This window comes from Dermacentor variabilis, unplaced genomic scaffold, assembly GCF_050947875.1.
Source record: "Dermacentor variabilis isolate Ectoservices unplaced genomic scaffold, ASM5094787v1 scaffold_14, whole genome shotgun sequence".
Classification (NCBI taxonomy): Eukaryota; Metazoa; Arthropoda; class Arachnida; order Ixodida; family Ixodidae; genus Dermacentor; species Dermacentor variabilis.
In genome coordinates, this window is record NW_027460302.1 from 18,139,506 (window position 1) to 18,152,700 (window position 13,195).

Consider the following 13,195-nt stretch of genomic DNA (forward strand, 5'->3'; position numbering starts at 1 on the left):
AAAACGTATGAACGGGGTTCCACTGTATAAAGAACACAGTAGCAACACTGTGAAAGAAGAAACTAACTTTTATTGGGTGAACCTGTGCCCACAAAACAGGCTACACTTAAAGAACAGCGACAGCGGCGAACACAGTCGGCGATGGTCAAAATCTGATCAGCGGGTCAAGCGCGTCGGCTTTTACACATGAGTCATCGATGGTTCCAGAGAAATCGCTGGTACCCTTGAATCTTCCAGAAAGTACCACACAATTTGTGTCGTATAAATCAGATTACACAATGCTTGGTGACAACAGACAGTGCACAGAACCATCAATAACATTCCTGAAACTTCTGATACATGCAAGCGCATGCTGCACTAAGCAATGACATTTGTTAGACGGTGAAACATGGTCACCCGATGAAAGAAACAAATACACATCTCAATACCCCCCTCTTAAAACGCATCATCCCGATGATGTAAACAAACACAAAAGCGAACAAAAAGAACACCCACAGTAAATATGGAACAAAATAACAAAGTTCGTCAGCGGGCGTAGAACGGCTCAAGATGCACCATGTGGACCACTACAGATCATGCACGGCGCCACTGTGATTGTGAAATGACGTCTGGCATGACCTCATAGTTTCTCACTGAATTTCTCACTGACGTCATAGTTTCTCGCCAGAATGGTATTCCATGCAGCGTCATCAAAGATTGTAGTGCCCACTGCTGGTCCTCGGCTGGCTTTTAATGCGCAGGTGGGTGAGCTGTCAGGCTTCTTCGGCGCACTAGAGATATGAAGCGCCGTTGAGATTCTCTTTGTTGGTGACATGCGGCAGCATATCGTCAAAAGTCGTCGTAGGGTTTCTTCCATAAAACAGCTTGAACGGCGTGATCTGTGTTGCACCGCAGTGTTCTATGTGAAGGTTACTTATGGCAGGACGGCAACCCACATCTTGTGTTTGACGTCGATGTACATCACTAACATGTCGCCCAGCATCTTGTTTATACACTACGTTAGGCCATTCGTCTGCGGGTGGTAGGCAGTGATCTTCCGGTGACTTGTCTGGCTACACTGCAGTAAGGCTTGAGTAAGCTCAACTGTGAAATCCTACCACCTGTGTTCGACGTCAATGTACATTGCAAGCATACCAGTGAGGGTCTTGTTCAGCCACTCCGTAACACCATCCGTCTGTGGGTGGTAAGCCCTTGCCCTCCTGTGGCTTGTCTAGCTGTACTGAAAGATGGTTTGGGTGAGCTCTTCAGTGAAGGCCGTTCCTCTGTTGGCAATGAGGACTCGTGGATCGCCATGTCATAGCAGGATGTCCTCGATAAAGAATTTAGCAACTTCGGCTGCACTGCCTTTAGGCAGAGCTTTCGTTTCAGCGTAATGGGTAAAGTAGTAAGGTAGAGATCGCCACAACGATCCACTTGCTTGCAGATGTTTACGTCGGAAAGGGTCCTGACAAATCCATCATGATCGGCTATAGTAATCCCGCCGGCCTTGTTGGTGGTGTTTTGCCTCACTGGCAGTCTTTACATGTCTTAATGTAACGGGTGATGTCGACGATCAGGTGCAGCCAATAATACTTCTCTAGCACTATTGCGAGCGTACGAGAAAATCCAAGGTGCCCGGCTGCCTTATCATCATGCAGGACATGCAGGACTTCTGACCGGAGTGTTGCAGGCACAATGACAAGGTAGCGCAGGCTGGCGAAAACTTCTTCACGTCCTCATCAAAGTGCGCAAGTACCGGTGGCACCTTTATGCATCATTTCAGTTTTTGAAATGCGCCGGTCTGTGGTGTTTCACACTTGAACGCGACATCACACTTGCCCAGCTATATGTCAATAGTCCTTGACAAAGCGCCTGTAGTAGGCAAACGTACCAAGAAATCTATGCACTGTCTTATTGTCGATGGGCTGCCGGAATTTTGCAATGGCAACTGTCTTCTGTGGGCCGGGACGGACTCCAGATATGGTGATGACATGGCCAAGGAACAGAAGCTCATCATAAGCGAAGCGGCACTTTTCTGGCTTCAGAGTAAGCCCTGATGACTTGATGGCCTCTAGTATTGTCGCAAGCCGCCCAGGTGATCGCCGAAATTTTCGGTGAAGACGACGACGTCATCCAAGTAAACAAAGGTCTGTCACTTCCGTCCTGCTAACACTGTGTCCATCACGCGCTGAAACGTTGCAGGAGCAGAGCACAGTCCAAATGGCATGACCTTGAACTCACAGATGTCGTCCAGTCTGATGAAGGTGGTCTTTTCACAATCCCTCTCGTAGACTTCTGTTTGCCAGTAGCCAGACTTGAGGTACATGGATGAGAAGTATTTAGCGTTCAGAAGTATACAGTCTTGACTTTCTTCAACTGGGCAGCGATGGGTCCACTCATGATGGCGCAGTCAGCTCCTCTGTCCACTAACGCGGTGACTGCATGGCCGTCGAGAAGCATGTTGAGGTCGGTGGTTCTTTGTCTTACATTGCAGTTAGGTCTCGGCATCGGATCATGACTGCATCGTGTTGACCTGTGGCTGGAATATCATGTCGCCAGTCTTCTTTTGTCGGCATATTCTTTGCTTCTAGGCTTTGTCGGGGTGGCGGTGTCTCGTTGCATGTCATTGTGATAGTCTTTCCGGTATCTTCGTCACTGGTGGAGGATCTTCATCAGTTCGACAAACAGCAGCCGCACCTCCATAGATTGCTGCTTTTAGTTTTCCAGATATGGGCTGATGGACCGGCCCCGGGTTGGGTCAGTGTATGGTCGGCGCTGCAGCGAAACATAGCGACGTGGTGATGGTGAAAGGATGGTCGTCGAGGTAGGCAAGAGCATTCACCTTGTTGCGGGCACGGAGCATTGACAGCAAGCCCTCATAGTCCTATTTCACGGTATGGCCACCGGTGGTAGATCTCCGCAGTGATACCAGAGCGGACAGTGGTCGGGGGCGTGCCAAACATAATTCGTTCTTGGAACGCAGCGGTGGTGGACGACAGAAATGTGGTGCTGCCAGGCCCTGGCGCAGGCGCAGAGGAGGAACATGGCGGCGTGTAACGACAGCATATGTCGTCGCTTCCAGTTGGGGTTGCGCTGACTGGGGCTGCACCTGGGGAACACCAAGTGACCACTGTAGTTCTTCCTCGACCATGTCAGCGACTGAGGCCACCTGATATTGTGATGAAGGCAAGATCTTGCGCAGTTCATCGTGTGCAATGGCCCTGATGGTCTCTGGGAAGTTGTTGGAGCCCAGTGCTTGGATGGCGCACTGCGGCATGAGCACTTGGCGGTATAGTAGAATCCCGTTCATACGTTTTGGAAAAAAACTGCGAGAAAAAACGTACTAACCGGGGGGAAAATGAACGATTCAATGTAACACAAAATTTCACAGACGGAACTATTGTTGACATCCACGTAATGCGAAATGTCGCGCAGATCGTTCAGGCACAAGACGCCGCCGCATGTTGTGTTGCTGGTGGTGCTCTGGCAGCCCCAGAAACGCTTTGTTGCTTTCCTGTTGCGGGGTGTTTTAAGAGGGCGACAGGAAACCGAAACGAAATTGAGCTGGTGGGCAACGCCAATCCCATCATAGCGAGATGTGATGCCCACATCACGCCGCCTGCAGAAGGGAATGATTGCGCATTTGGATTATCGCCTACTAAAAGCGTGCAGTACGCTACCAATGGCACTACATGCACTACGCGCTGTAAAACAGATAGGGGAATATGCTTATCACAATAGGTTTGGCGGCGATAGCTCTGAATGCGGCGTGCGACGACTCGGGCAGAGATTTGCTGGTACCAGAATAAGAAACTGTACATGCAATTGTTTGCACATGAGATGGGTGGCTGCATACTGTTGTCGATCGCGTGCACCTCATGCTTTTTCTTGCTCACATGAGATCTAGCGGCGCGTTTCGGTTATTGCGAAATTTCACACGCTCTGATACGTTGACTCTATGGGGTACGTGGCGGTGCCGCGAAGCCGTCCAAATTATCGGGTATCCGGAAAGTCGGTCGTTGACTGCACACTGGCAACTCATCCAGCCGACGACAGGGCGTCAAAGACGATTCATTGCGATTCCTGTCTGTTGCTCGAGCCAGCATTACCGCGACTTTCGACCCTTCCAATAAAATTGCCGCTAATTTTCCCTGATAGAGGCCCAAATTCCGAGTTTTCCCTGACTTTTTCCAGACTACTCAAAATCCCTGAGAATTCCCGGTTTTCCCGGTTGGTAGACACCCTGCCCTAGCTGACGCACACAAGTCCTAATGCGATTCTTTGGGAGCACACTTTTCAGTATGTTAATCTGTATCAAACCTATTTCCCACCAACATTGGCCACTGGGAATGAGCCTAAACAGAAAATGTGTGCCACTGTGTATGTGCAACTTGGTATATGGGCATACCTGGCCAGTCTTCCAGAATGACCCAGAAAGACAAAGAGAAGAGGCAAACTTCGGCAACAGGAAATGGAACAAGTGAGAAAAGGCCAGTGTAGTGTGGAGAAGGAAATGAAGCAATTGGATCAGAGCATGCATTGCATGAGAAGAACATAGAAGTGAAGAATTTGGCAACGCGGTGCGCCGCAACATTGCTTCAATGCATCAACATCAGCATTCATTGTGAAATAGGTTCTGCCAAGATTTCTTGCAGTCTGGAAGCGCCCACGGCTGAGAACCCAGACACCATCATGAGGGAAAATGGCGAGGACGCCCTGATGTGTGACTTGTGAAGTAGCGGAATGGACATTCCCGTCACGGTAACATTTGAAGACTTGGCAAGGGCAGACAAACCAATGTGCATAGCTCACGTACGATGAAATAGTGTGTGAAGTTCTTCCACAGCCAGAAAGTGGCTTCAACAATGATGATGACTACCCATAATCGTCAGTGGTGGATACCACAAATGTAGTACAGTGGAACCCCGTTCATACGTTTTTCACCGGACCGGGGAAAAAAAACGTAACAGCCGGGAAAACGCAACAGTGAGGAAAGCTCCGAAAATGAATGAAAAAAAGGGCAGCTTCAACTATAGACAATTTATTTCCACAGAGTGCGCTTAGGACTTAAAAAAGTCTAGAATGATGGCTTGCCGTTTCTTTCGCTCGCTAGAAATCGCCACACGTTTCTCAATAGCCTGGAAGGCCGCATTGCTGTCAGCGTCGCTGTGAGGTGCGACGTACCTGCGGAGGAGGTCTAGAGCCGCGACGGCTTCTCCAAAGCTAGGATTTGGCCACTCCCCGGCATCATGCGGCTCGTGCTCCTCGTCGTCACCGCGCCACGGCAATGGCAACGGACAAAGGAATATCCGCGGGAAATTTTGCCCTCTTTGGCGTAATCATGCTAACCTGCTAACGATTGTTTAGTATTGCTGCGGAGCGCGCGCGTCCGAGCAGCCGGTTGCGCGCGGCGCGCCGTGGGAGAAATGTAAACAAGAGAGGAGAGCTGGCCCGATAGGCGGAGCAACGCCACGAGCAACGCCAACTTCCTGTTTCACTTTTGCTTCACAAAGAGTGACGCGAGGGCCTCTCCCGAGTTTCCTTCCTCCGTGAGTCGACCCGTCCAACAACCATGCGGTGACCCTAATCACAGTGATGATAGTGAGAGCATTTTTCACGAATGGCCACTTAGTGGCGGCCTCTCGAACTGGCGTGCGGCTTCTTGCAGCCAGTTCCATAGCCAAGCCCGGCCAAGCCCAGCCAAAACTTGTCAAAAGCCAAAATGGCGGCTGGAGCGCGTTGCCTACTTCAGCCCAGGCGGGCTCGGAGTGCTAAGTTGCGACGTATCATGCGGGAACGTTTTCACAGCTACAACGTAACAGCGGGGTTCCTTATACATTGGATCCTATGTAAGCTATGCCGGGACCGCATGAAAACGACGTAGCAGCCGGGAAAACGCAGCAGTGAGGAACGTAACAGCGGGGTTCTACTGTAATGCTCATGCAAGTGTTTATGGGGACGACATGTCTCTTGCACAAATCCACGCAAGTGGCCTAACAAACATTTCTTTGTCTACATGACGGGACTTTCGTGCTGTGCATTTTTTTTATTATTTTCCAGTGTCCGCCTAGACGTAAAAATCGGTTGAGAACTGTACTTTTGTCAATCTGTAGCGACATTATGACAACAAACTAAATACTGATTGATCAGGTTGCATGCAAGCATATGTGCATGCAGCATTCTGTTGAGAAGGCGACACACCTGCCACAGACGCCCTTACCTGGTCGCGTGAAAGCACACGTGGCTGCACCCACTGCATGTGCACCTGTCCGTCCACTTGGTCAATGGTGCCTCGCACTAGGCCCAGTGACAGAGCCTTCATCACCAGCACCTCCACCTGCATAGCACGTCAACGCTGGTCAGACACTGACAAACACGTTGTGGCCTCGCTCCAGTGAGAACGGCCATATGACACAAGTCAGAAGCATGACAGGCAACTCTCCTCCTTTTCTGTAACATGTGAGCAGAGCAGGTGACACATCAGGCATGTGCACCCCAGAAAGAATTCTTGTGTACACGGCATGAAATGATGTGGAACAGCACCTGCCTGCTTCGCCTTCCCCCATTTCAGACCAGTTCCTATATGTGCACCCTCCGCCTTCCCATTTCTTTCCACAGGCTAAAGCCACTGGGTCTCTGATTTGTCATCTTGGACTGTCCAGAACTGCCCAAGATGCTGCATATGCAATGCTCATTAGCTCGTAGCCCCAGTTCAGGCAACTGCCAGGCAGTGCTGCTAGTTTAGTGATTTTGTTGCTAGATTTAGCAACTTTCTGTCTGTTTAGCGACAAATTTTTCTATTTAGAGACTGCAACTTTCTTTTCTCATGATGCCAACTAGAATATTGGCTATCCTCGTTTTCTCTCTGATCTGTTTGTCTCTTAACGTTACGCCTAACATTTTTCGTTCCATCACTACTTACGTGGCCTTTATTCAAGCTTCTTTGTTAACCTCCAAGTTTCTGCCCCATATGTTATCACCGGTAGAATGCAATAATTGTACACTTTTCAATGAGAGTGGTAAGCTCCCAGTCAGGATTTGGTAATGACTGCTGTATGCACTCCAATGCATTTTTATTCTTCTGAAAATTTACTTCTCACGATCAGGGTCTCCTGTGAGTAGTTGAATGAGATAAACATATTCCTGTACACTCTAGAGCCCGACTGGCGATGCTGAATTCATGTTTCCTAGCCAGGCTACAACCCCACTCTTGCACTTCCTCGGTTAAGGTCAACGAGAGCTTCAATATGAGGCAAGTTCAATTTGAAGCCCGTGCCTGTCCGCCGCTGCACTACATGTGAGGTGGCCTGACTGCATCACACACTTCTGGGCACCACCAATAGCAGCCTATTTTCTTTTATTATGCAAATCGACGTGATGAGAATTAAAGTGAGAAAATGGGATGAAACCACTCCACATTGCTCGTCAATTTCACTTCAAATTATGTGTGAGCAAACTTTCGGCCCAACTCATTAACATGAAACTAAAATTTTGAAACCTATCTCTAAAGATACCACGCTTAACAATCTACTACTTGTTTATGCACGCGTGGCGCCAATCTACAGAATTTAATAATAAACCTAAGTTGTATGTCCAGTGTTGCTCTGTACGTTTCTTTTTTCTAAGTGCTCGCGTCTCTGCCTGCTGGGACCGTCATCCTGTCGCAGCAAACTTGTTGAGGCATGGGGCCGTCCCTGGCACTGCGCACAGAGAGCGAGCTTGGCACAGTGCCAGAAACACTGGCAGCTGTACACGCCCACCTATCTGAAGCCGAGTCGTGCGAAACTGGTGCAGTAGAACCCCGGTTATACGTTCGCCGATTCTGTGACATGCTGGGTTTTACGATGTATTTGAGCAGTCCCAGTGAGGACAATGCATTCAAAACCTCCATTGTACAACATGCAATTATACATGTCCCGTCTCATCCAATGACCCACCTGAAACAGAACATTTTGAGTGGTTTTGGTTTCAGAGTCCTGCAGAGTATTAGCTTATAGTTTAAACCGAAGCTCCTCACAACTCTTTTGTGCGAAACCATGCATTATAGGCAGAATTTATTTTGGTCATATTACATAATACCTGAATTATACGATGCTTTAGCGTGGCCCTGAGAAATTTGTATAACCAGGGTGCCATTCTAGCATCGCCCAAAGTGATTGACCGAGGAGAATACTGCTCCAGATCGTAGTCGAGCACAACATGAACCCACAGTACAGTGAGCTGAAGCAGTTCAATGTACCCACAGCAACCTTCATGAAAGCATGGCTCTGTTGCCACCTTGGGATGACAACCCTGTGCCCGACAGCTTAGGCTTGTTCTGCATATGCTCCATCCAGTCACGCACAGAAACTTGTGCACAACTGCCAAAGAGATATTTTACAATAAATCAACGTGTCACTGACACATTAAATAAAAAAAGATATGACCTTATTCATTGGTCTGCAGCTGCTAAAGCAGCATCTACAACAGCATCTACATGTACAACATTATACAATGTTGTTTCATTGCATATTTCCTTGGAGAATAGAGCTGTTAAACAAAAAGAAATACGCAGACATTCTGTTTGTGTGTTTTATTATTTCTCTAAACTTCAATTGGTCAATTCAAGCAACAGACTGCACAGATAACAGATGTTGCCTTGAATAATTCTCGAAGTCACGTGTCACCACGAGCTACGTCACACTGCGGACACGATTACTTAGGTACAGGAGCCAGACTACGTCACCGTCCCTCTCCGCGCGGATTTGCCGCGAGTGAAGAGGGAAACAGAGTACGGATTGAAATTTCCGGCCTTTCCGCAGCACGTGGCGCTGTAATTCTTTGCAAACACGATCGTTGGTGTGCATTGTATGCTCTGCGCTTGTCTGCTCAAAATGGCCAAACCTGGTGAGGGGCCATTTAAACTACAACAGTAGGCATTCGGCTACAAATGCACCCTGCAACTCGATCGTGCCATAGCATGCAACCTTTGTATTAATGTTTGTGAAAGTTCGTCCACCACTGACTGCCACCTACTGACTACAAAAATAGGCTAAAGAGCCAAACAAAGCTATTTGCTTTAAGGGGGAAGGCGACCCTCAAACACAATTTTTTGTGTTCCTTGAGATACAGTATAGACTGCTTATAACATAAGTTGTTGGAGTCCCGAATATTGGCACTATAGCAGTAGAGCACTATCAGGGGTGGCATATTCTCAAGTTCAACAAATGGCCACAGAAGGAAGAAAAATTGACCGTGCGGCACTGCTAATAAAACAAGCATAGTATAGCAGATTGAAGTCTTCCTGCATGAGCCCTACTACTGCGCTAGAAACGCAGTAGTAAGTGCAATTTTAACCTACACTTCCTCAAGCACTTATCGAAGCGCTTTTATACATGCCAAAGAGCAGAAAGTTATCGTTCCTAATTATACATTGTACTTTTCATTAGTAACTTTGTCATTTTTTGTCATTATAAAGGCAAAATAATGTTCCGCACCATCGGCCTTCCACTTGACCTGGATTTAAAATGTTTACTGGTATCCTCGCATGCATGGCAAGCATGGATTCATTGGCTCATACACATAAGTTGGCTGCTTATTTTATGCTAAATGCTAAAACCAGTTTATTGCACTTCGTTATCTCCCGTTATTTTAACTTCGGGCAAACTGACACGCTTGCAAGTGGAGATGCAAGCCCGAAAGCTAGGTTTCGGTCGTGAACCATGTGGAACACGTCTGCATTGAAACAGGAGCCGGTTTCTGTTGCAACTGAAGATGGCAATACTGTTGAGTCGTTTAACATGGCCGCTTCAATCGTTATGTAATATTTGTCTCGTTAACTTACAGGGGGAGACAAGTCAGCGAACTAGATCCTGCATTACATATGGGCATCCGTTGCTGCTTCTGAAATAAACCTTTCGTTGTGAGGCCGCCACTACCCCAAAAAATGTTACGAGGAGATGCGAAGAAGGGTTTATCTAGATTATTTACACAGTGGTAGTGAGTGGCACAACAACAAAGATGGCAGGCTGGGGCACAGCTCGTCCACTTTTTCTTCTGCTATGCAACATCTTAGTGGGTATGCGCCAGCGTTTGTAAACGAAACGTCTTTTTCACCTACAGGACAAGTGGCTCATAACAATATCATTTCTTTCCGCGAGTTCGTTAACATTTTGGTGCTGAATGGAGGACAAATTTTTGCATTTGCGGCAATGCCACATTGACTCTAGAATTTCCTTTGAGATTAGCTCTATGTATAAATCAAAGTCTAGGCACCGTTCAGCTTCTGGTGTCCACGTGCTAAGTGGTCTAACCGCCGTATTCACTAACCAAACTTATACTTATGCTTATGACTGAAGTCAGTGAACAGCCCTTAATGCGTTTCAAGAGCCAACCTTGTACTTATTGCAGAACTTTTCTCGTACTTATGGTCGTGATAAGTAAGGCTCGGTTAAGGTAGCCTCTGACCTACCTTCACACTCCCTTGTAAACAAACAAAATAGCGGCGATGGACGACTTCGAGGAGTTTGTTGGCTACCTGGATCGCCACGAAGAAATATCGACTGGAGCAGCCTTCGAATACGCATTGCTGCCGTGTCGAGTAGTCAGGGATCGCTTAAATCCCATGGAGCTTTACAACGACTACGAGTTTTTGTGCTGATTCCGATTCAGCAAAAGTGCCGTGCAGCAGCTGCTCGCAATGCTGCCTCTGCGGGAACACACCGACGGACGTGGGTTCCCTGTGCCGCCTCTCCTGCAGCTCCTTATCACACTGTGGTTCTATGCAGCAGGCATATTTCAAATTGTGACCGGGGACCTCGTGAATGTTTCCCAGCGGACGGTCTCCCGGGTCATCGAGCGTGTATCTACCATGATCGCCAGAAGCCTGTTCACTGCGCTTGTGAAGTTTCCTGCCGCTTCAGAAATGAGCGGTGTGATGGGCGAATTTTATAAGTTAGGCAAGTTTCCTGGTGTCAGCGGGTGCATTGACTGCACTCATGTGCCAATTAAGAGCCCTGGTGGTGACCACGCCGAGGTTTACCGTAGCCGGAGAGGATATTTTTCGATAAATGTTCAGGTGAGTGCCCATTTCAATTACCGCAATGCAAACAGAAGCGGTACAGAATGTTGCTGGTAGTACGATTCTGTAAATGTAACAGACGTAACACCAAGTAAACCACCCGAATCATTTACGACGCGGTTTCACACCGCCAGTGTATATCTGTGCAATGACAGTTGTCGATGTCTCGAATTTGCTAACCCGAATCTGCACCAACGTGTTGCCCCTCATTAAAATGCAAGTGCCGTGACCAGCACTTTGAACCGGCACTGTTTTCCTCAGCATCATAATGTCGTAGTTCTGATGAAATCACAGCGCCGCCAGTATATATAACCCGTTATGTTTTCACCCAGTATAATCTCGATTGTGTGTGTATTTTTAGGGACATAAAAAAATATCAGTAGGTTATTAACCACAATGTAACAGAATGTAACGAGAACAAGCACGCCTGAAAGGGGGCACGCCACCGCAACGACAGTGGTCACAAAAATCCCCTTCTTGACGCAGGTTCTCGTCCTGTGGTTCGTATTGTCGCTTCGACTGAGCTTCCACGGCAGCAACACGTTTCTGGCTTATCACCAAAGCGCACCCGCCCAGATGCTACCCATGGCACTGAACGATTCTTCGCAAGTCACCTCACACAGGCCGTTCCTTGCCACAGTCCGGTTTTTCGTCTGGCAACATCGAGCAATTATGCACGAGGGACAGCCGCATCGACTACATATTGCACCACCGGACTGGGGCCAGTTGGGGCACGCCACCGCAACGACAGTGGTCACAAAAATCCCCTTCTTGACGCAGGTCAGTTACCTTCCGAACGCGGCTTGTGTCCGCTCTGGAAATCGCTGTTTTCTTGCGGTGTCGTGCCCCCCTTGTGTTATTGGAACTTGTTGTGGGCTGTTGTGTGAAATGTTATCTCTATATATCAATGCTAACACAATTACTCTGCTCCTGTTGCTGTCGGGCGAAGTAGAATTAAACCCAGGACCAACTGACGTTTCACCGCCGTCCATTGAAACTATTGCAAAGACCATATCTCGCATAGAAACATCACAAAGCTCTGTTCTGTCCGAACTTTCTCTAATCCGAGCATCACAGAATAGCATCGAGACCCTCGTGATCAGCCTTTCGGCTCACGTTGATGCCCTAGAGAAGATTGTCCAGTCGACTCAGTCAAACGAAATAGGTTTAAAGGCGGACGTGAATGGTAGCCTTGCAAAACTTTCCACTGAAATCAAAGTTCTTACCGAAAAATGCGATGATGCAGAAAATCGCCTGCGTCCTTCAAACTTACTTTTTTGTGGAATTCCAGACACAAAGGGTGAGACTTGGCTTGAGTCTCAGACAAAAATAGTATCATTCTGCTCCGAGCAACTTGGTTTATCCGTTAGTACAGACGACTTGAAGCGTGCACATCGACTTGGTCGTTACCAGCAAGACAAAACTAGGCCTATTATTGTAAAATATGCAAGATTTACAGATAAATCAAGAATTCTTGCAGTGGCTTCTAAGCTCAAGGGCACGAATTGTTCGATTCGCGAGGACTACTCAGCCAGAGTTCGACAGGCGCGAAGGAAACTTTATCTTCATGGACAACAGAGCGGCAGATCATTTAAACTTCGCTTTGACAAGCTGCTGCTTGATGGCAAACAATTCACGTACAATGCTAAATCTGATTGTATAGTTGAACTGAGGGCATAGCGGTCACTGCGTCTCTCCAGGCATGCGTGTCCCTCTTTGCCCCCCCAGACCTGCCGCGCCTCGATTACTGTCCCTGTTTATCAAAGTATGTCGGTCTTGCTCGCAAACATGCGTAGTTACCTGCCTAAGAAAGACGCCCTAGAATCTATCTTGAAAGACAACAATACTGACCTTGCTATACTTACGGAATCTTGGCTGCATCCAAATATTGCTGACCACGAGCTACTAAATGATAGCCAAACATTGATAGCCAACCAAACGCTGTTCACAGGCTTGACAGGTTGGGGCGCAGGGGAGGCGGCATTTTGATTTTTGTAAAAGAAAGTGTTCCTTCATATGTCACCAAATTGAACTGTCAACATGAAATTTTGTGTGTAAATATATCACTTCGGTCAAGTATGACTGTGATTATTGCTTGTTATCGCGCTACTGACTATGATGTTTCTTTCAACCATGAACTAAATTCTGTACTAGCGA

At 47.7% G+C, this 13,195-nt stretch overlaps 1 protein-coding gene across 1 annotated transcript in view; it reads right to left on the reverse strand.

Annotated features, from left to right (window-relative positions):
• The window catches only part of LOC142567663 (26S proteasome non-ATPase regulatory subunit 13-like), a 296,627-nt gene that overhangs the window by 9,266 nt on the left and 274,166 nt on the right, over window positions 1–13,195 (reverse strand). The window contains exon 11 of the mRNA XM_075677845.1: window positions 6,200–6,316. Coding sequence (XP_075533960.1) covers window positions 6,200–6,316 — 117 coding nt within the window. The remainder of the gene's footprint in view (window positions 1–6,199; window positions 6,317–13,195) is intronic.